General features: G+C 39.8%; 1 protein-coding gene across 2 annotated transcripts in view; it reads right to left on the bottom strand.

The window, feature by feature from the left end:
• Nucleotides 1–2850: 2850 nt before the first annotated feature.
• The window catches only part of LHFPL3 (LHFPL tetraspan subfamily member 3), a 79956-nt gene continuing 59334 nt past the window's right edge, over nt 2851–23472 (bottom strand). The window contains exons 3-4 of one of the 2 annotated variants that reach the window (XM_082252672.1): nt 16210–16237; nt 2851–3502 (exon numbers count right to left, since the gene is read on the bottom strand). In XM_082252672.1, the coding sequence (XP_082108798.1) occupies nt 16221–16237 (17 nt within the window). In that variant the 3' untranslated portion in view covers nt 2851–3502; nt 16210–16220. The remainder of the gene's footprint in view (nt 3503–16209; nt 16238–23472) is intronic. The other variant, XM_082252673.1, reaches the window with a different exon arrangement.

Here is a 23472-nt window from a genome sequence, read left to right as displayed (position 1 = left end):
CAAGCTTACCAATATTACCGATATTGGTCTCCCCCTGCTGTGGCAACCAGCTTTTTGGGGCCCACAATGTCATCGGCCCGGGTAGAAGAAGTTAGGACTCAGAAGGTTTGCAGTGCCCCCGCGCACTGGGTCTGCAAACATTCTGATAGTCTGACTTAGTCCTGGCTTCTTCTACCCGGATAGGGCAAAGGCCACTGCCTCCCTCACCTCGGACAAGTGCCACGGAACAGCGGAACTGGACCAGAGAGGATACACCAGCCAGCAGCCACCCACCCACAGCAGGGAGCCAGGCCGCCCACCCACCCACACACAGGCAAGGTGCCAGCCAGCCAGCCAACCACCCACCCACCCACAGCAGGCTGCCAGCCAGCCAGCCACCCACAGCAGGGTGCCAACCAACATTAAATGTACAGAATATTAGCACCTGATATCAGCTATCGGCCTGAAAGGTGGCCAAAAAAATCGGTATCAGTATCGGCCTTAAAAAACAATATCGGTCAACCCCTAATTCAGGTATTCCAGTCAAAGAGATTAAATGTGTGGTTTGAAGGTGCTCTATCCTATAAAAAGGCACATAGAGTTTAGTTAAAAGGTATCCAAATTGGCCAAATAAGAGTCCTTTTACCCAACATCAACCAAACTGAGATGATGTGGCATGGCCTAAAGCTCTGTTCAAGCAAAATGACCATGAATTATCACTTAAAGAGGTTCTAAAGGCTGAAGGTTTTATTACTTTAATGCATTCTCTGCATTAGGGTAAAAAAACACTCTGTGTGCAACTCCCTCTGCCAACACCCCCCACCCCCCTTATACTTACCTGAGTCTTAAGTTGATCCAGAGATGTGTACAAGAACAGCCGCTCTCTCCCTCCTCATAGGCTAAGAGCTTTTGGCTTCTGCTGCTGTCAATCATAGCCAGTAAGGAGGAGAGGGGGCTGGACTGAGCCACACGATGTGTGTCACAGACCCGGCTCGGGAGCAATCTCACACGAGTGCCCCCATAGCAAGTGGATTGCTATAGTTGGCACTCAATGCGGGGGGGGGGGGGGATAAAGGAGAATGAATGGGCTACTGTGCCCATGCAAATGCAGCATCCAGGACCCGCACATGTGCATCTCTTACTCTAAAGAGATTTTGTCTAATATTGTGACTTAGTTGAAGATCAGACTTCTTAGAAACATTTGTGTAGAAATGCTGTTATTACCACCTTGCAGGTATATCCTTGTTTTCACAGATAAGCAAAAAAAGCAAGCTTTAACTAGTGTAACATTTTTTTCAGGAGCAATAAACTCCATGGACTCAAATATCCATAGTGCCTACAGTAAGTAGGAAATTATACCCTCAATGGTTGACATTTATGACAATATCATTTACAGTAGAATATAACAGTACAAATGTTACTTTATTATAAACTATTTACAATACTAATATATCTTTCTAAGACCCACAGAATGGAGTTATATACAATCAAGGCTTCTCAAACCTTATGCTTGGGAATGTCTTTCTCTGTAAATGTAAAAAGTATATTTACTTATACACATGATACACATTATTGATTCCAAATGGAAAACACTGTAATGTTTCTTTGATCTAAACCACAAATACATTAGTCATATTTGTAATGTAATGATCAGAACTGCACCATACTGACTATTACATACATGTAAGATGTGCGGAAACAGGTTAAAGACATATATACCATGGCTAGTCTAGACATTCCTGTTGCTTCACATTAATACCAGAGGAACATTCAAAGAGCCTGAAAACTACGGTTTAACAACAAACTGATTTGTTTGTTGATGGAGAAAAAGGCAAATCGCCATCTGCCGTGAAATCTTAAATATATACTGCATCGCTAGTTTTATTACTGTAACAAATACAACTTCCATACGGTGAAAAGCTAACCACTTGACCATATTTCCACTTGTAGAATGCAGGTTTGGAAAAACACTATCACAAAACATTTGTTTTAAATATGGACTAGCCTTTTTGACTTTCTCTTTGACAGCTTATTTATTTTAACAATGCAAACCAATGTTCCACGTTTTGCACAAATACGCATTTATTAGCCTGAAACAGCTATATGCATGTAAAATGGTTAATATGCTTCTATATATTTGGCAATATCTATCAGATATACCATTACTTCGGGATTTTAGCATAGGGAATAAAAAGTGCTTTGCATCATTTTTCTTAAAATTTGTAGGGAAAAGGAAATACATGAAAGCCTAAGCAGGCAACTTCAATAATGCCTCCTTTATTCAAATTAAATTTCAATAAATATTATATTTCATGTTATGTCATGTAAACATCTTTGTTAATATTGATAAAGTAGGAATCTACTATAAAGTACATCTCTTCATAAAGATATTTATGATTTGGCAACTTTTTTTTTTTTTAATACTATCTAGACTCCCATGTTTTTCACATATGACCTGAAATGAGGTTAACTGGTTATAGCAAATACAATCTTCCACTGACACTGCAAAAAAGACTGAGACTCATTTATCTCATGCTGATGTAACCTGTTGTGTACAAATGCGTTTATACTCAACTGTTGTGCAAAAAACAACTATGTCAAAACAATATTTAATTAATAAATTTATAAAAGAAGAGCAGCCTGTTTTGCACGTATATTATGTTCAAATAAAAGGTGAATGTGCTTCAAAGTGAACCTTTGCATTAAACTTCAAAATTAAATACTATTCTGCTTCCTTGCTTTGGTGCCAGTGGCCAAAAATTATGATTTCTTTAAAGCAACAGCTTTCTGTTGAATGTAAATTGAATGTGTTCACCAAACACAGAGCCAAAGGGATACTGACTTGTCTTGTTTGATATACCTTTGCACTTTGGGACACTGGCCTTAAGTAATCAGAAAGCGTTTTATACTGGTAGTAACCCTGGTGCTAGTATTTAAAGATAATGAATGGGAGAAAGAAAAGGCAAAATGTTTCACTTACAAACCTGCTGTGTTTGCTGGGATACATCCAAAGTGCTAATGTGTTTCAAAATTGCACCTATCTTTAAGACTTTTAGTGCCAGAATAATATATGCTATGTGCAGTCATGGCAATAAATAAGCGGATTCTTGTGATCTATAAATTGAAGAAATGAATCAGTAAAGGACATCTAACACGTGGAGAACATGCCTGACTGAAACCTAAAAACCTTTGATATTTTTTCATAAGCAATGTGCACAACTCTTGTAGAACGATAGAAAATAATCCATAACCACTTATGAAACACTGAATAACATTCTATCCAAATACTGTGTGTGGTGCAGTCCCAGCCATACATTAGCGGAGTTAGTAGAAAACATAGAGCCGGGGTATAATCCAAGTGGGTACAGGTCAGTATTCTTCTATTCTAAACCAATTGTGTAAAAGTAACTTCTGAAACGTCCTCGCACATTGAAGCCTTCTCCATGTAGCGTGATGGTGTATAAAAACGTTTCCATAGTTTTCTCCACTTGTGCTTGCTAATAAAAATATTAACATAGGAGACCTGCAAAAAGGAAGATCATTCAGATGTAAATGAAAAAGAAAAATGCATCTCAAACAACAAAAGATTAAGTAAGTAACAGTGCAGTAAACTCAGCAACCACATTATTGACTATTACAGAACAACCAATTTGTAAAAAAAAAAAAACCTATACAATGCAAACTGTGTTGTTTACCCCGTTCTCACCCAGCTTTAGCATCCTTTTAACTGGGCTATTACACCTAAATACTGACAGGTCTTTCAGCTCTTCCCTTTTCTATTTAAAATTAATAAAGTTTTTGCTATACATACACTTTAACTTCATCTTCCCAGAGATGTGGGCAATAAGTCTGGTAACTAACCTTAAGAAAAGTTCTTCCTGCTTTGTGTTTTTGTTATTTATTGTTATATTTTTGTTGTTAGGTTGGTACTTTAGTACTTGGTGGTTTAGATTTTCTAAGCACCATTACATTTAATAGACTAGCAATCCGCAGCTTTCAATATGCTCTCTACAAGGCTGCTTCTCATTGCACTTTATAGCAGGGATCAGCAAGGTGTCCATACACGGACACTGGTGTCCGTGAGCGGTCCTTGCAGGGTCCGTGGTGGCAGTGCAGTCAGTGACAGTCTCCAGCTGACTTCCACCTCCCACGCGCTGCCCACTGGTTGGTAGGACAGTGCCAGCGTCCTAGCCAATCAGGTGCACTACTGCTCAAGTTGCGCCTTGGGCATTGGTTGCCCCTCCCCGGGCCCTGAGTCCTTCAGAGCAGAGGACTCGGAGAAGGAGAAGGGAAGGAACTTTCAAGTTCCTCCTCTAATCTGTTGCCTGTGCCTGCCATGCCCGCTGCCGGTCTCAGCTGTGCACAGCGTGTCCCGGGCCGCCTGGGCCCCAGCTTCTCACAAGGGACTTAAGTTAACGCTTCATTCGTTCTGTACTGTGTGTGTCCTCCTATAACAGCGAGTCCAGAACTTTAAAATCGGATCATTAAAGGAGATCTATGGGGGACCCTGCCTTGCCTGCTCTAAAGGGAGATATATGGGGGGACCTGTTCTAGTAAAGGGGGGTCTTTGGGGACTATGGCCTGCTCTAAAGGGGGATCTATGCCATAGATCCCCCTTTAGAGCAGGGGCCCCATAAATCCCCCTTTAGAGCTCCGCCCCCAGATCCCCTTTAGTGCAGGCCCAGGGTCCCTATAGATCCCCCTTTAGAGCAGGGTCCCTCTAGATCCCCCTTTAGAGCAGGGTCCCCATAGATCCCCCTTTAGAGAAGGGTCCCCATAGATCCCCTTTAGAGAAGGGTCCCCATAGGTTCTATGGGGACCCTTCTCTAAAGAAGGATTTATGGGACCCTGCTCGAAAGGGGGATCCATGGGGACCCTTCTCGAAAGGGGGATCTATGGGGTCCCTGCTCTAAAGGGGATCTATGGGGACCCCTCTCTAAAGGGGGACCATGGCCTGCTCTAAAGGGGATATTTGGGGGACCCTGATCTAAAGTGGGATTTATGGGGACCCTGCTCTAAAGGGGGATCTATGGGGACCCTGGCCTGCTATAAAGGGGGATCTTTGGGGACCCTGCTCTAAAGGGGATCTATGGGGGACCCTGTCTGAATTTTGAAGATCTTTTAAACATGTTATAACAGTATACCACAAGCAGTCTTTAAATAAATGTTATTTTAAACTTATTTATACTTGTAGAACTAGGCCAGAGAGTAGACAGAGTGTTTTTTTTTATGGTTTAATTTGAAATGTACCTTGGTGTCCTTCACTAAGGTCTGTACTTTGGAAAATGTCTGCCACAGCCTTGGTTTGTGCCTATACCTGCTTTATAGACAATACATCACGTCAAATTTTGTAACTGCAAAGTCTTGGTGTGTATTCTGATATCATTGATATTGGTTCCCAAACGGACAAACTGCATAGCAAATGTAATAATGCATGCAGGGCCTACAGATACTCTTAAAGAGTCTCCAGACATAGCTTTAACTTAAAAAACCCTGTCACCAGACATAACAATTCTCTTTAAAAAAGTTGCAGTGTATGATGTGCATGTATAGCTTTAGCAATCTTTTCTTCGAAATTTTTCTCTTATTTTCTATAATAGATCCAACACTGACTGTTTATATACAAGCAATGACAACTCCTGAATATTTGAGCAGTATCTCTCATGTGGTCACATGGTTGAAGTTTAAAGTTATGGTAAATCCACAATTTAGAGTTGTCAACAGAAAAGGGTTAAAGTAAAAATCTTTTGAGGCCCCTTGTTCTGTTGACAACATATCGTACAGTCAATATAACATCATAATCCACAGCATACCAACATTTGTGGTGAAGACAATTTTTTTTTGGCAGGACTAATTATTAAGGATGTTTAGTGATATCATGCACTTTGCAAAAACCATCAGATGTAATATTCAATGTAATGTAAGAAGAGGTGTTGCAAACTATTATCTTCTCATCATTTTTTGGTTCACTGATAGATTGAGGATCTTTAATACATGCCACATCTCTCTGTTCTTCATTTCGTTTTTGTGAAAATGTGCTCCAATCATTTATCACCTAAATATTCCTCCAAAAATGGATTTTCAGTCAACAGTTTTCTCTTGCATTGCAACAAAATTAGGGTGGAGAAACCCACGACAATCGGCAGATTTGGATCCTGTGTGTGCTTTATTGTAAGGAACTAGAGACAAAAACATGTAGTGATTTACATTGACCATGACCCTGTTCATGTTTTCAGAATTGGTATAAATGTAGTTTTCTTTTTTTCTTTTAGTAGAGTTCCATTTTTATTTAAAAAGCAATCCCAGGAAACAAGCAAAAGGATTCAGTGAGCTACTAAACTGTCTAGTAAACACTGCAACTGTATTAAAGTTAGAAATGTTTAATTTGAGTCCTTTATAATCCCCTGCAGCAAGAATCCAGAGACCAACCACTTCACAGGCTTCCATCTGATCGGGGGCTACATGGCACTCTGTATGTTAAAGGCAGCAAAGAACTTGCAGTATGTGTTTTAGTGCCAAGTGTTCCAGGATCACCAGACACCAAAAAAAAAAAAAACAACTGGACGGAGTGTTGTTCTGTGGTATACCTGGATAAAAAAAATGAAATACTGTATAGACAAATAAAATGATACAGTATGTATTTCAAGGTTTTTTTTCTTTGACTAGAAAGTACTTTTTAGGCTTCATGTACCCGGGACGTTTGAAAACCTCTCGTAAACGCTGGAACTTGACAGCTAGTAACTGACGGTTACGAAACCTCCATTTTGCCGCGTTTATGTGACACCTTTTTGCATTGTAAAATGGTAAGAAATGTATACCAATTGAAAACACCTATAAACAAAAGGCTTATAAACGTGCGTTACCGTGTTTAGAAGCTTTTGCATGCTGTTACAAACATTTGGCGTTTTAAACTTCCGTCCAAACGCATTTTTTTGCTTTCAAAAAAATTCCAGTAAACTTAACTGCCTCTAAACTACTATAAACTTCTCAATGTACATGGAGAGTTTAGAGGCTGCTGAAAAAACACCCAACTGCTCCTAAATGTCTGTTTATCAGCAGCAGTGTACATGAGGCCTTAAACGCTCATCTCTAGGTGCTAATGTAAAACATTATATTATACAGTAGTAGTTTTCCATGGAAAATCTAGCATGCAGGGAAGAAGTAGGGATGCAATTTAGACACTACATGCAGTTCAATGAAAAACAGACAGTCTGGGTTTGATTCCCTTCTGGAACACATGGCTTGCTCCTCTATGGCTCCTGTTACCTAGTTGGTATTTTCCCCTATGTTTAGTGAACCAAAATCTTGTGTTGAGAACAGGGGCGTCGATAAGGGGGGTGGGGGGTCAGGGAGGGTGAAACCCCTCCAGAGCATCTGACAGTGGCACAGCATCTAGGCTAATCGAGCCTTTCAGCTGTGGGACCAGTAGCCGCACTGTCACACATTCCAGGAGTCCCAGCCTGTTAGTTTACTATGCGAACAGGCTAGGACTCAGAAGAGAGCAGGGTAATGTCAACAGGGAGAGACTTCTGGGGCTGCTTCAGCTACTCATTACCTGAGGAGAAAGCAGGGGGTGGTGCGGGCTATAACCTAGAGGCTGTGGCCCCTCCCACTGCCTCTTCAGCAATTGGCAAACAAAGTGGGCTATCCATCCCTACAATGAAATGTTCATCCCACAGGCTTCCTGTCAGTGCAGGAGCAGAATGAAGTGACTGTTCTGATGAGGGGAGAAGTCTGCCTGCAGACAAGCTACTGAACTACAAGTAGCAAGGCTCCTACAATGATCGATAAGGTGAGGAAGGAGAGTACAAGTTTTTTTTTTCCCAGGAAAAATAGGGAGCTGCTAGAAATGCCTCCATGTACAGTACATAGCCTGTTCCCCACTTTAATAACACTCATTGTAATGCCAGCCATATCCTGTCCTTTTAACAGTGCCACAATAGCCTGATAACTGTGCACATGTGAAGTATAGGTCTCAGCTTACTGTCTCCGTGTTAAAAGGACAGGAATATGGGTGGCATTAAAAATGAGTGTTAGGTTCACCGTAGCCAAAGCTCTGAAAAGCAATCTGTAGTGGATTACGTTTCAAGTGGCCAAATGGCAGTTTGAAATGGTGCTAATATACCACAACCATGAGCCAAGTGTTTGGCTCGCAGTTGTGGTGCGACCCCCTTGACTTTAATGGCTGATTTGGTTGACAGTCAACTCAAAATGCCACATTAAATGTTTTGTGGCTATGGCGCACAAGTGCCATAGCCATGGCATGTGAGTAGCCTCCTTTAGCTGTATTTTAGACGTAGGTGGGTAGGTGGGTGGCCAAGGGGCAGTAAAACTGAGGCTCATCCACCTGTTTTTACTGTCCCCTGATCATGCATGTGAAAAAGGGCTTAAAGAGGTAAAATTATTTGTAAGTACTTAAAAATTTAAGACCAGCAGATGACGATGCATTTTGTGCTTTATGTAATCTAACCCTGCACTCTGTACAATACTTACGTACATAGCGCACCTCTCAATCCTGCAATCTGTACATAGCACATCCCTCAGCCCTGCACTAAGTACATAGCATACCCCTCGACCCTGCAATTTGTATATAGTGCATCCCTCAGCCCTGCACTCAGTACATAGCACACCTCTCAACCCTGCACTCTTTATGTAGCACCACCCTTAAACCTGCACTCTGTACATAGCACACTCCTCAACCCTGTACTTGGTACACAGTACACTCCTCAACCCTGCACTCTTTACATAGCGCACTCTTCAACCCTGCAGTTTGTACACAGCACAACCCTCACCCTTAAGCCCCTCCCACTGCTAATAGTTTACAGAAATAAAATGCTAGCACTCAAGATATAAAAAATTATAATATCAGAGGTACATAAAGTCCATTACAATGTCTGTTTAAAATCAAGGCGACTTGTAAGACAGGCTGTGGATGGTCAATATGCACTAGGGCACAGCTCTCCTCTGGAGTGAAGCCGACTCTGGATATAGCATAAAAAGGAAGACAGAAGAGCACCTCTAAGTGGAATATTTTAATGTACATAAATGGAGCAATCAGACAAAAAAAACTCACATGGGGTACAGAAATAAAGGCTCATCTAAGGGTGACAATCCAGCAGCGGGGAGATCCATGCGTCCAGTCCAGAAGGTTTAAAGCCGCGGTGTAGCATGTTCTCCTGGTAAGAGCTGGGAGGACAACAGAATGGAATGCAGCGCCGGAGAAAGGAGACTATGGGCAAGTAAAGATATATAATCTATAATTATAACAGATTATTTATATACTTCTGACTGGTACCTTGATCTGTTATGAAGCAATAGCTGCTGCTTTCTCCATGTCATGGAGAAAGCAGCAGCTATTGCTTCATAAAAGATCAAGGTACCAGTCAGAAGTATATACATAATCTGTTATAATTATAGATTATATATCTCTATTTGCCCCAAGACTCGGATCTCCCCACTGCTGGATTGTCACCCTTAGATGAGCCTTTATTTCTGTACCCTATGTGAGTTTTTATTTGGCTGATTGCTCCATTTATGTACATTAAAATATTACACTTAGAGGCGCTCTTCTGTTTTCCTTTTTACTGCCAAGAGTTTGGCCACACCTACATTTTGCCATGTCACTTCTTCCCTCAAGTGTCCCTCATTCAACATTTTACCGTTCCTATTCTCAGATCTATTCAGTAGGGCGCTACATATACCTGTAGCCATTTTTACAAGGGAGCCTATGTTCTGTCTCTGCAGAGGATTCGCCCCTGCTGAATCAGATCAGAACAGAAATAGATGCCACATTGATGTCTGTTCTGAATCCGTCCTTTTTATCCCTACAGCTTGTGATGGAGAAAAATGGACCCATGTAATCCTTATGGGTGGCCTGGTATAAACAGATGTACATCTGTGTATACTTATTTACATTTGCTCCTTTCCATTCAGGTCTGCAAAAATCAGACCTAGACACAAACTTTTTTGCTTTCAAACCTAAATGGACCTGGACATAAACCAAAGCACGTCTGTTGACATCTGACTGCCCATAGGTATACATTGCAGTCCACTTTTGATTTGTCTAATCACAGGCAAAAAACAGACTGATGGAACACCCATGTGAAAGGAGCCTAAAGGTGTGAAGGAGATTAACTCAAAGCAAACAGAATTTATCTTTCATTACACTGAGTTTATCAAATTGGAAGTTGGTTGCTCTAGGGTACAGCATATCATCATTGAACTGACTTACTAAATAAATTTAAATAATTATGTTCAGCCTGAACCATATTCCTGCAAAGGCACGTGACTTTTAACAAACATAAAGAATGCTAATAGGCAACTTTCACCGTGCAAACAGACACACTGATATAATTACAGCTGCACTTTGATTTTGTGCTTAATTATTTTGCAGTTTCTGGCAAACATATTGAATGGCATACAAACAATTTTTGGTGTACAACATAAACAACCCAGTTCATAAGTGCTATAATTCCCCTAAAGCTGATCTCTAGGCATATACAAATGACACATTTATGTACAGTAGTTCTGAATTCATTAAATAAATCATTAAATTGTTTTTTTTTGTTTTGTTTTTTTTTTTAGTACCTAAGTTCGATCTGTTGGAGTCCCTGGAGTGTGAGAGTAAGAAGAAGTAAAATAATCCAACTAGTTCATGTGTTATCAAGAAGCATGAAGATAGGAAGAGAAAGCAGGGTGACAGAAATGAGCTCACCACTGTCCTGCTTGTCCCTCACTTCCCAGTCACAGGCTGGGGGAAGTACAGTATATGACAACCTGGACTCAGAAGAAGTAGGTTGAATGGTGGTGGTTGTTATTCAACCTGGAAGCCTGAAAACCTGCAGCAAAAAGGTACTACAAAATACAGTTCTGGTTCAAATATGAGTATTGCAGCAAAAGTTACTTAATTGGTATTATCTTTTATTCATTTATTCATGTTTACTGTAGTTCTGCCTTAACCTGGTTGGATGTTCATTGGTCAAGCAACATATTTTCTCCACAGAGACCACAGTAAGAAAAAAAACGCCCATGAAATGCAGCAAAGAGGTTCTAGGTTAGGTTCTATAACTTTTTCATACTGTGGTTGGGGCCCATTTTTACAAAGACAACCCCCACCTCATGAGACTCTCAATAATAAGAAACTTGAGGTCTGTATGTCTACTCAACTTATATTGGTTACCCAAATCCTTACAGCTGCCCTCAAGTTTACCCAACTATGGACACCTTGTTGTCCTGACCCTCTTTCCCTCCTGTCCTGCCCTTTTCACCCCCCCCTTTTTCCAATTGCCTTTACCCTTCTGTATCCTTTCCTATTTTTGCCCATTTTCCCCTTCCTCTCTTCCCTCTTTCTATATGGTTCAGTTGACAGTTTATGTTTAGAAGTTTCTGGTTCTCCTTGTTTAAACTTTCTGTATGGATATGAATTTCAGTGTATTCCTGTATCCTCCTGAATCATAATATGGTCTATTTATCTATTTAAATGAATGTGCATGTCCCAGTGCCTTGTATTTATTTGCACGCCAATAAAACTTCCTGAACAAAAAACATATTGCAAAGTAGTTGCAGTATTTTTTGAAAACTGCAACAATGTGTGTAAAAAAATGTACTACACAATCTCCAAATTTGCTAAACGGCTGTTGCCCATTCTTTATTTCTTTGCTAAGAAAATTATTTCATTATCCTGGAAAGGGTCTGTTTTACCTACTCTGGCTTTTCTTGGCTTAAACTCATTAATGCTTCTCTTCCCTTGTATAGACTTACTTTCGAGCTTAGATAAAAACTAAACTATTTGATAAAATCTGGGGTAAGTGGAATTTTAACCCTCTCACCTTGACCTCTCTGAATCCAGGATACTTAAATTTTGTTTTTTTTCCTCCTATAATAGCTGAACTGTATCTCTGCACTGGACGACCCAGACGTTTTGTACCATTATGCTGTGTTTAATGTAACTGTCTTTTTTTTTTTTTGTTATACTTTTGAGACTTGTGAGACACTGCAAAGTTGTTGTTCTGGCGCTTTTCCACTGCATGGAACCGAACGGTTCGGCTCGCTTTTGTGCTTTTCCACTGCTGGTACCGCATGGTATGGTGTAGGAACGGTTCGGTACGGTACGGTACGGCGGCGCTTTTCCACTGCATGGGACCGAACGGTACGGCTCTCAAAAACAGTACCACCTCAATTGTGGTTCCAACAGGTACCATACCCGGTACCATATCCCACAATCCTTTGCATGCAGTCACTACTAGCCACTGATTGGTCAGAGAATCCCACCCACCCCGTTGTTATCCCACCCACTTAACTTTAGTACTACTTTAGTGGAAAAGCAAACCATACCGTACCGTACCGAACCGTACCTGATTTTGTTTTCTTGTTTACACTATTGAAAAAATTGTATAACATAAATCTTTAAAAAAAGGACTATACAGAAACCATTTCCAAATTTCTTTTTAAGATCAAGGCAAAGCATGGGCTTTCACCATACTATTTGTATAATCTTTTTAATGTATACAATTTAAATGTGCAATATCACAATGCAAAGGTATGAATCTATCTTTAAAGATTTTACATTTTTGCTAAAACCTAAAGCAATTACTGGCCGACTTCTAAAAATGTGTGTGAACTGGCCATTATGTCAACCATCAGATTTTAGTATTTATTGGGTCAGTCACGAGAAAAAAAAAAAAAAAGTCAGAATTCGAAATTCGTATATATTTTTTGGGGGTCCATGTTCATGTCTTGACACGTTCCCTTAAAGCAAAGAGCTATGTAGGAATTGACAAGCTGACAGTGGCAACTGATAAAAGATTACATTATTCTATCATAGATCTCCTAAATTCCACATAAGGAGATTATATATAATATTGGTGGCACACAAACATATCACAAAAATGCAGTCGTGATGCAAAAGAACGGTTTTCATTAAATCTGAGAAACATGCCTAAAAGTTGAGGCTAGAATGCAATGCCTGCAAGTATAGATTAAAGCAATATTAAACCTAAAAACAAAGATTAAACATACTGCAGCTTAGCCAACCTTAAATGTGGTGGCTGCATTTGTTTTCTTTTTCAATTTTAGGCTTCCTGTTATAGTGCGTCTCTACTATATTGGAGAAGCAACAAAAGGCACCTTTGGACAGCACCATTGTCAATATGGGGAAAGGGTGGTGTTAGATGCACTAGCAGATTTAGATTACTTGAGCAGCTACAGCAACAGTTTTTTTTTTTTTTTTTGGGGGGGGGGGGGAGGTTTTACATAAATAGGTAAAAGCTGTCCAATGTAAGCACCCCTATCAGTGTTAAAAGATTGGTTTCATTCCTCTAATTGCCACTTTTGCCAGACAGCATGGTCTGTTAAGGAAAGATGAACCATAACAGACTTAGTGGCTAGATCGCCATATGAAAATAGGGAAAAAATAGCCTGAAAAATAATGCCGATATCACATCTAAAAACTGATAAGCTGCAATATTTTACATTTTTGTTTTTGGGTTTAATACCACTTATATAAATATATTCAAAGTAAAGCAATAACATTTTATAGTAAACCTGTGCCCAGACTATGTACACTAAAGTATTTTTTTTTTATTTGGAAAAGGTAGTAAAGCTCATTCACCTCTGTACCTACTGTCATTGTAGAGAAAATACAGAAGTTCCATTGACACTTTAACTTTATAATGTCAGCATTGTAATAGCAATAGAAACAATATTTATTTTTGACAATCAAACAAAAGCAATATAATATTACTTGAAAAATCTCCTTCCATGTTGTGAGTGCTGCCTGTTTTCCTCTGCTGTAAACTTTCTGTTTTTAAGGACTATTTATCCCATGGTACCTTGCTACTTTCAAGCAGTCATTTCTGGTCTGACTCCACCTCCTGAAACTCCTCTTCTTAGCACCTCTAAAGTTCAGAAGGCAGGCTCTGTGAAATGTGTCATAGCATTGCCTACCCACAACAGGGCATAGTAAATATGTGTCACTGAATTCAAGACAGTAAATGTTTAAGGAGCTTCACAAATACAAATTTCGAGATCATTCAGATTAACCACTTCAACTCTGGAAGGTTTTACTCCGTTGATGACCAGGCCATTTTTTGCATTCGGCACTGTGTTAATTTAACGAAAAATTGCGCCGTCATTCAACGCTTTACCCAAATACAATTAATGTCCTTTATTCCCCACAAATAGACCTTTCTTTTGGTGGTATTTGATCACCTCTGCTGTTTTTAGATTTTGCGCTATAAACAAAAAAAGAGAGTCAATTTTGAAAAAAAAAACGCCATGTTTTTTACTTTCTGCTATAAAACATTCCCAATAAAAAAAATTAAAAAATCAAATGTTTTTATCAGTTTAGACAAATTTGTATTCTGCTACATATTTTTGGTAAAAAAAAATCCCAAAAAGCGTATTTTAATTGGTTTGCGCAAAAGTTATAGCATTTACAAAATACTGGATAGATTTTTGGAATTTTTATTTATTTTTTTGTTTTTATTAGTAATAGTGGCGATCAGCTTTTTTAGCGGGACTGCGACATTGCGGCGGATTGATTGGGCCCTTAACTGACATTTTTGACACTTTTTTGGGGACCAGTGACATTACTATAGTAATCAGTGCTAAATATTATGCACTGTTACTGTATAAATTACACTGGCAGGGAAGGGGTTAACACTGGGGGTGATCAAATGGGTTAATGTGTGCCTAAATATGCTTGCTGACTGTGGGGGGGAATGGTTCTATGACAGGCACAGAGAGATCAGGGTTTCAGCTTAGCTGAAACTTCTGATTTCTCCCTGCCTGTCTGACAGAAGACTCACCTGCTTTGTTTACATAAGCAGGCGGATCTTCTGTCAGTTTATCTGACGATCGCGGGAGGCTGACAGCAATCGTTGCCGCTCCTCCCACGGTCCGCCTCCCGCTGTGTCTACACACAGCTGGAGCGCGGCTCCGGCAGCGTGCGACGCAAAGACCTTGTGCACGAAATTACGTAGTACTACATGATTTTGCGCAGCAGAGCCGCTCTGCCGCAGTAAAACTATGGTGGGCGGTCGGCAAGAGGTTAAGAGGAGTAGGCTGAGATTAAATAAAATGCAATGCGAAATTTTGACCATAGATATATGTTAATAATAGAGTTCACAAACAGAGGCACTGACATCCCATTTTTTTCTATGAGTGCAGATCTTGGCAGCCTTCCATCCCTCGAATGTAGACCTGGGCAAATTATGGCCCCAGGACCACATCTGGCCCTTTGGTTGTCCCTATTCGGCCCTTTATTGCCTCCACTGTCGGCATGCCTTTTTTGAGCCTGTCAGCTTCCTTACTCCTTCCAATCATAGTGCTTTTCAAAGGCCATTTGGCAGGCAGTAAGGAAGTATTGTATCGCACCCTCACCACTTGATTTACCCTATAATGCCACACTACTGTGCTGCAATTGCTTACATTGCATGGGGTTGTGGTACAGCCCCATTGAACTCAATAGACGAGTTTGACAAGCAGTGGCATGCGTAAAACTCTGCAGCCCAAGTATAAAATGCCAAGGCTGCAGCATGTGAACAGACTCATCTAGCTGTTATTTTTCAGTTCTGGTGGGTGGCCGGGAAGACCGCAGCTTAGCTGGTCATTTTTACCACCCCACTTCGGACCACCTCTGAAATAGACAGAGCAGTTGCACCTAGCGCTACGTGTATGTTTTCTATATGTTTACATACTTCCAGACCTTCCCAGATCCAAAATGAACATTGAGAAGAATTAATTTTGGGCCTCAATACCAGTCCTAGTTTCTCATATGGCCCTGTGGGAAAATTAACTACACATCCCTGCTCTAATGTAAGCATACAACAGGTGTTTCCAACCTGTTAACAACAAACAGTCTTTTTATTGTGACCTTTGAGGACCCTTGAGAATGGATTGCTTTACAATACAAGCAGCTAGAGAGGTGGGCAAGGACCTGTGTTAAAGCTCTTTTAATCCTTGTTAGAAATATGTAAGTAGCTTGTTGTCCTTAGTCTGGGCACATGGGCAATTTAGATATCAGAAACCTCATATTTGTTTTCCTTGAGATTAGACTAGATAACTGGAACTGCAACATAACATAAAACATACATAATGCCTAATATTACAAAGCACAGTTTGTCCACAAGAAGCCATGCAAATATAAAGGCAGAAGCACGTATAAACATTTCACAATTTGTCCATCTAAGTGCCATGCTCGTATATTAATCAGCCTTACGCTGTACATACCTCTTAATGCCTTAGGCATTGCCATCATCTGTAGAGAAGCGAAAATATGCTGTTAGGGATAACCTTAGCTGGGCAAAGAAATTAAAGAGATGGGATATTATACATATATCATATGAGCACAAACTGACAAACAGCCAGTTGTAAATGCCCAGATATAAGCTTTCTAGTTGAGAGGTTTTCCACAGTTCTTTATGACACCACATATGAATCAAATCTAAAAATACCACCCATCAGTGTCAATGGCACTGTTTACACCATTAACCTCAGCATTGCTTACTGTGGTTTCAAGTCCTAGACCAGAGGGATCGAAGGCATACTCTGATGCATGTCGTTCTGCTTAAAGTGGTTGTAAACCCTCACATATACCCAGTGAAGTGAACCTCAGATGATATACAGAGAATAAACAAATCCTCCTACATACGTTTTACGTGTTTATCTGCAGTCTTCTCTTTCCTACAACCCTTCAAAAAGGCAGAAAAGTGTTAAAACCTTTCTTCATCTGTCAGGAGCACAGAGAAAGGGTCAGAGAGGCTACGGTAACAGTATGTGAGAGCTGGTTGGAGGAAAGGTACACACCCCCCTCTACACAGCAGAAGAACTGTGTTCTGAATAGGCAAGCTATCTGCTAGGCCAACCCCCACCCCCTCATTCTCTCCCAACACAAATGTACCTCATGTGTCTGTAAAACTTTGCAGAAGTGAGACATGCTGATAACAGAGGAATGAAGCACCAGAGAGAAGCCACACGTAGAGCTTTGGAGAGAGATAAGTAAATATACACCAAATTACCAAAAGTATTGGGATGCCAGCCTTTAAATGCACATGAACTTTAATGTCATCCCAGTCCTAGTCCATAAGGTTGAAAAATTGAGGTGTTACATTGGGTTGAGGTCAGGGCTCTGTGCAGGCCAGTCAAGTTCCTCCACCCCAAACTCGCTCAGCTATGTCTTTATGGACCTTGCTTTGAGCACTGGTGAGCAGGCATGTTGTAACAGGAAGGGCCAACCCCAAACTGTTCCCACAAAGTTGGGAGCATGAAACTATCCAAAATGTCTTGGTATGCTGAAACCTTAAGAGTTCACTTCACTGAAACTAAGGGGCCAAGCCCAACCCCTGAAAAACAACCCCACACCATAATCCCCCCTCCACCAAATTATTTGGACTAGTGCACAAAGCAAGGTCCATAAAGGCATAGATGAGTAAGTTTGGGGTGGAGGAACTTGACTGGCCTGTACAGTCCTGATCTCAACCCGGTAGAACACCTTTGGGATGATTTCGGGTGCAGACTGCGAGCCAGGCCTTCTCTCCAACACATGCGCTTCTGGAAGAATGGTCGAACATTCCCATTGACACACTCCTAAACCTTGTGGACAGCCTTCTAAGAAGAGTTGAAGCTGTTATAGCGGCAGAAAGTGGGCCAACTCAATATTGAACCCTACTGACTAAGACTGGGATGCTATTAACGTTAATTTATATAGAATACTTTATAAATCCCAAAGGGAAATGTGTATTTTAAGGCAGGCGTACCAATACTTTTAGTAATAGTGTACTGTATGTGCTTTGCTCAGATTCCAGGAATGAGGTTTACAACCACTTCAAATACAGAAAACTTCAAAGAGTTTTATTTGTAGAATAAGACTTGAGGGTTTTGTATAATAATTTATGTTTGTGTATAGTTTCCCACATGTCCTTCCAACATATGTGCACATAGGGTATACCTTTAGATGCCTGCGTTTAACTGCAGATTTTCAAGGCCAAGCCAAGTCCCCTAAAGCTTTAACGTTGGATAGGCTTGTTCATTCAGATGTGGCTAAATGATGCCTTAGATGCAGCGGCGCTCTGTGCTTTGGCTGCATACAAACTAGATAATTAGCTGTGGCTAGTTTTGTACGTGGCCAGAAACGTCATTCCTGGATACAATATGTCTGCTTCCAAAGTTGGTTAGAATCCCTAATGACAAGTAATTGCTCACGCAAGTGGGTACATGCAGACAGTGGGAGCACTGGCCATCGATTTGTACACACTACAAAATCTGGCCATGTGGCTGCTGGCCACATCTAACCGCATGCAGAATGGACTAATCACCCATGTTAATGGGACCTAACAGTTAATCGCAGGTAATTACATTTTATTATTTGATTGTTTAAATTAAATTTAACTGGGTTTATTACAAAAACGTGTTCTTTAAGTTTTGGTAGAGTAGGGAGTGAATAAAGCTGATGTCAGTTTATTTATTTGTGTTTGTGTCCCATTTAGGAGAATTCCCCTGACTCCATCTACCAGAAACAACAGGAATAGAGAGGGAATATTTGCAAAGTGCATGTCTTTAAAAGATTTCCCCATACCTCCAGTTCCAGGGATAACTGTAACATATAGGATTTCCCAAAACTTTCTGTCTTAGTCACAGGACAAAGAAAGCCTGAATCTACCTAGGGGGAGGTCACAGTCAGGAATAAAACATTTTCTGAGGTTGTAAACCTTCATCACTCTATCAAAATGCTTAAAGATGTTTTGGATACACTGTACATACACTTTAATCAGCACAACATAGTTTACATTTTATGATTGCCCTGCTTAATCTTCTGTGCAGCACTTGCTGCACATTGCACAAAGAGCCTTCATAAAATTAATTTTTACTGCACACCTGATTTTCTGTAATCGAAGCAAAAGCAAATAAGTTAATGCGGAACAATACTTTTAAGAAGAAACTTCAGAAATCTTATGCTACAGAGTTTATTTCACAGAATATGAAATATTTTTGGTTCCTCTGTATTACAACTGGGGTAGAAATAAAAGCTTAAAAAACAGGATTTTTGACTTACTGTAAAATACTTTTCTCTGAAGTTCATTGACAGACGCAGTTCCATACTCTTCTTGACCATTGGGTTATGCTGCCCCCTACAGGAGTAGGACACAAGGCAGGAAAAATCTTTACCACGCCAATGGGGCAGTCCCTGCAGGCATACACCCACTCACTCTGCTATAGGATTCAGTTTTGTTGCAAGCAGTGTTTAGAAGAAAAACCCCAACCCACTCAGAAAAAAGAGGGGCGGGTGCTGCGTCTGTTAATGACCTTCAGAGAAAAGGATTTTATTGTAAGTCAAAAATCTAGTTTTCTCTATCATTCATTGACAGACGCATCTTCATATTCTTCTTGACCGTTGGAACGTTCCAAAGCAGTATTTGCATGAGGGGTGGGAAATCAACACAGAAAAGAGCGTAATTTCTCAAAGGCTAAACTTAGCCAACCAGTGAACATGGAACTCAACCAGGAACAACTGGAGCTCACCTAGGAAACATACCAAATCCTATAGCAGAGGGAGTGGGGCCTGCAGGGACTGCCCCATAGGTGTGGTAAATATTTTTCCTGCCAAGTGTCCTACTCCTGTAGGGGGCAGCATAACCCATTGGTCAAGAAGAATATGGAGCTGCGTCTGTCAATGAATGATAGAAAATTTTCATTTGGAAGAAATTAAACGTTAGGTTGAAAAGTTTGTCTAATTCTCTACTGTAGAGCGAGCAAGTATTGTGACTTTTATCATATTATCTGTGTTAATTTAAAGAGACCATGATTCATTTTACACCCTAACTCTGACCACAATTTATGTTACACGCTTAATACGGGTGTAACGTGAAACATGGTCAGAGGGATGGACCTAGCTTTAAAATGACTTAAAGTACAATAAAGTTATCATACCTTTTGAACTTTTCATAGTCTTTTACACTAAGTTATGATTTGTGAATTATTTTCCTAAGAAATTCATACATTTTCTCTTAGCTGAGCTGCATGGAATAGGTTTTTTAACCTTCATACAGAGAATGCATTAAGGTAAAAAAATAACTTTTTCCTTTAGAACTTTAAAGGGTTACTTCCTCTATATTAGAAAATTTACTGTGCAATCAAGGGTCCCTAGTAGATTCCAGATCATTGTGCATTGTAGATAAATTGAACTTTATTTAAAAGACATAGACTAAGCACATTCTTAGCTATCTCTGCAGTTCTTCATCTATGGGAGGAGGGAGATCATTCATTGAGCACCCCCCTTGTCCCCCTATTCTACACATGTGCATTGTTCTCCTCCCTCTGAGAGTGGAGGGATGGAGTTGAGAGTCACAGGTTGATGAAGAGTGTTCTGGGCATATGCAGATTTACGGAGGAGGGAAAACGCTCATTCCGTGTTTGTTCCTGTGATGATAGGGGCACACTCAATGGACCTTCAAGCACAGCATATATGCAGGACATCAAGGATCACTCAAAATCCGACTTTGTGGCTAGCAGATCAGGAACTCCCAACAAAAAATTTCTGCCTATGCAAAAAACATGCTTTTCTCACTCACTAAATAACTATATCCATACTGAACCTTCTAAATTAACTTGAAATGTATGGTTCTGTTTCTAACCTGAAAATAAAACTCTAAAAATTGGAGGCAATGAACACTGCCATGTCCACGTCTCAAAATGACACTCTGCACTCTAAATTTGAATTCAAATTGACCTTGTCCGCCCTGAAGTATTGAGGCACATATGTTCCCCTACAACTGCGCCAGACCTACGCACTGAACTTTCCACCCCTGCTCAGCAAAATCTGGACCTTGCTCCATAAATGGCATCAAGGCCTTTTTTCCTGGTTCTGCAGGTGCAACAGTATTAAAACCTACCCAAACTCACATATATGTTTCGGCCTTGCAAATTCACATTCCTTGAATATTTTTCAAGCAAGTCAAGGCCCTGTTTATTGACTTAATTTGGGCCCACAGGAGACCCAAACTACAGTGTCACCTTTTAACCCTCCCTTAACGCCATAGCTTTATGTCTATGCTGTCGGGTGTCTTTTAAGGTGACCATACTGTGGTCGGATGACCCTGTCTAATCATATCTGAATAGAAACTTTGGTTGCTGTTCCTCTTGACATCTTGTGGAATGTTCCTGTACTACTATGTATACTTATATCTCTATTGTAAGTTGTTTTCATATAAATGCTGGATATTTTAAATAAAAAAAAAAAAAAAATGCAAAATGCTAATTTGTTTGCCAGGCCTTGTGGAAGCCATGCTTGGCCTACAGGTATGTAATTTAAACAAAGCTAAATTTTTCTATGATGCAAAAGGATTTAGAAATTACTGGGGGTCTCTTGCCTGCACTGTTAATGTTTCTATAAAGGTGAATTAACCCTTTAATTTTGTAATAAAGGTATATGCTACAAAATATATTCAAACTTGATCTGATGGGCACAGCCATATTTTTACTAATGCTACTTACATGGGAGACAGAATTGGGAAATTTTTACAGAAAGGCCATAACTACGACCACAGCAGACTATGAAATCTTAAAGACGGTACTGATTTTTATAAGCTCCCTTCTAAACAAACGTCAGTGTATGTAGAAACAATGTGCTCTTGGACCAGTTTATCTTAGCTGTTTACATTTATAGGCATAATATTAAATATACAGTATACAGTATATAATATTAAGTGGTCCACTTTAAGAACTTCTGGTAAAATAAGTCCCCTCACAAATCAGTTTTGCATCACTTTGTCTTTTTTATTTATTTTTTTTTTTAGGATTAGGGGAATATTTTTAAGGATACTCACTAGGAAAACTTTGCTTTGGTTATAAAATGCATTCACCACAGTATTTGCGTGTGGAAAAAAACATTTGCCAGACACTTTAATTTATTTGTACAATGCCAGGTTGAAGAAGCCATGCAATGTGGAATTAGTATGCAATGACTGCCTATGGGGCCCATCGTCCATAATGATTAACATATCTTTTATACACACGCACAAAAACAACACGGCCCCCACCCCTATACATTACCAACCTAGGACATCAGGGATGCAGGCTGCCATCTCCATGGTGAGGAGGCACATTGCCTCACTGATATCAGCCTACAAACTGCTCAGCATTCAGGTGGTGCTTTAAGACGGGTACCCCAAATGTGGTATTCTTTCCCAAGCACTGAATTAATGCAAATGTGGCATCACGAGAAGGCAAAAGGAGGTTTTAAGTATAAATATGTGTTTCACTTATACAGTATATCCTTCATATAGCATTTCCTATCAAATCTTCCATAGTAAGGGAACTCACACATTAAACATACAATTTTACTCTGATTGGTGCCTGGAGCTAACCCAACGCTCCAAAGAACCCCTACTAGTTTACCAGGGAGGCAATGGTCACCTATTCCACATGGAAAACTAGTTAGGTACACATAAGCCAATTCTTGATTGCAACCTCTCCTGGACCTAAGACGTATTAATAGCCCAGTGATTTGACATAATATGAAATATTTTCAGCAATCAAAATTCCAATTATGACATAATTGTAGTGGGAAAATCTTTTAGCAAAACAGGTTATATGATAAAAATGCAGTGTCTAAAAACATGCCAAAAACTTCTAGAATTGGGCCTCTCTGGGAAATGCTTTTTGAGCATTATAAAGCATTATATGAGAAATGTTTGTAAACATACCTATACCATAATTACCATTTACGCCTCATGTATATCTGTGCCATGCAATAACACAACATGAGCTGATGAATGTTAATGTACGTTGCTTGAAAGTAGCCTATTCAAATGAATGGCCGGCCTTAACACACACCAAAGCACACTATTTTATAGCAGCCTGCCACAATGCAAGATTTAAAAATATATCTCTACAGGAAACAAATGAATGGCTTTCATGGTGGCCGTGTTCCAAATAAATGTTCCTACTTACAAAAAAAGGATTAGTACAAAATGATTAGCAGCCCAAGAAATTTATTTTTCACAGTTGATACAGCTTCCAAAAAGCCCACAGAATGGCACAGATTTATACATAGGTGCAGTGCAGTCAGTGACATTAAATAAAGTACTTTTTGTGGCATTTCGTTTTAGTTGCCATACCATGTCAGAAAATATATTTGTAAGCTTGGAAATATCCCATTTATCATACTATTTCATGAAGGTATCACAGAATAAAATCACAGATCAGCAGTATCGAAATAAAAATGTTCTTGATATAGGGGGTATCAGAAACACTTTTTAAAGTGACAGATTAAACCATATTCCTTGGCACTGTGTTTATTTGGGCTTTTTTCTCATTTTCAATCTTGAAATCCTATATGCACACAGAATAGTGTAACAGGACAACACTTTCTCTATACAGAAAAAAAATTAAAGATCCCGAAACAGATGAGCAACAATATCCCAAGTGACTCTATATAAATGTATTAACTCACATAAGATGTCTATTTTGAAAAACCTGCCCTTTTTACTTTTTTTT

Source organism: Pelophylax lessonae, assembly GCF_965119305.1.
Source record: "Pelophylax lessonae genome assembly, chromosome: 4".
NCBI classification, from domain to species: Eukaryota; Metazoa; Chordata; class Amphibia; order Anura; family Ranidae; genus Pelophylax; species Pelophylax lessonae.
Note: the sequence above shows the minus strand (reverse complement) of the source record. Positions and strands in the feature narration are given on the sequence as shown.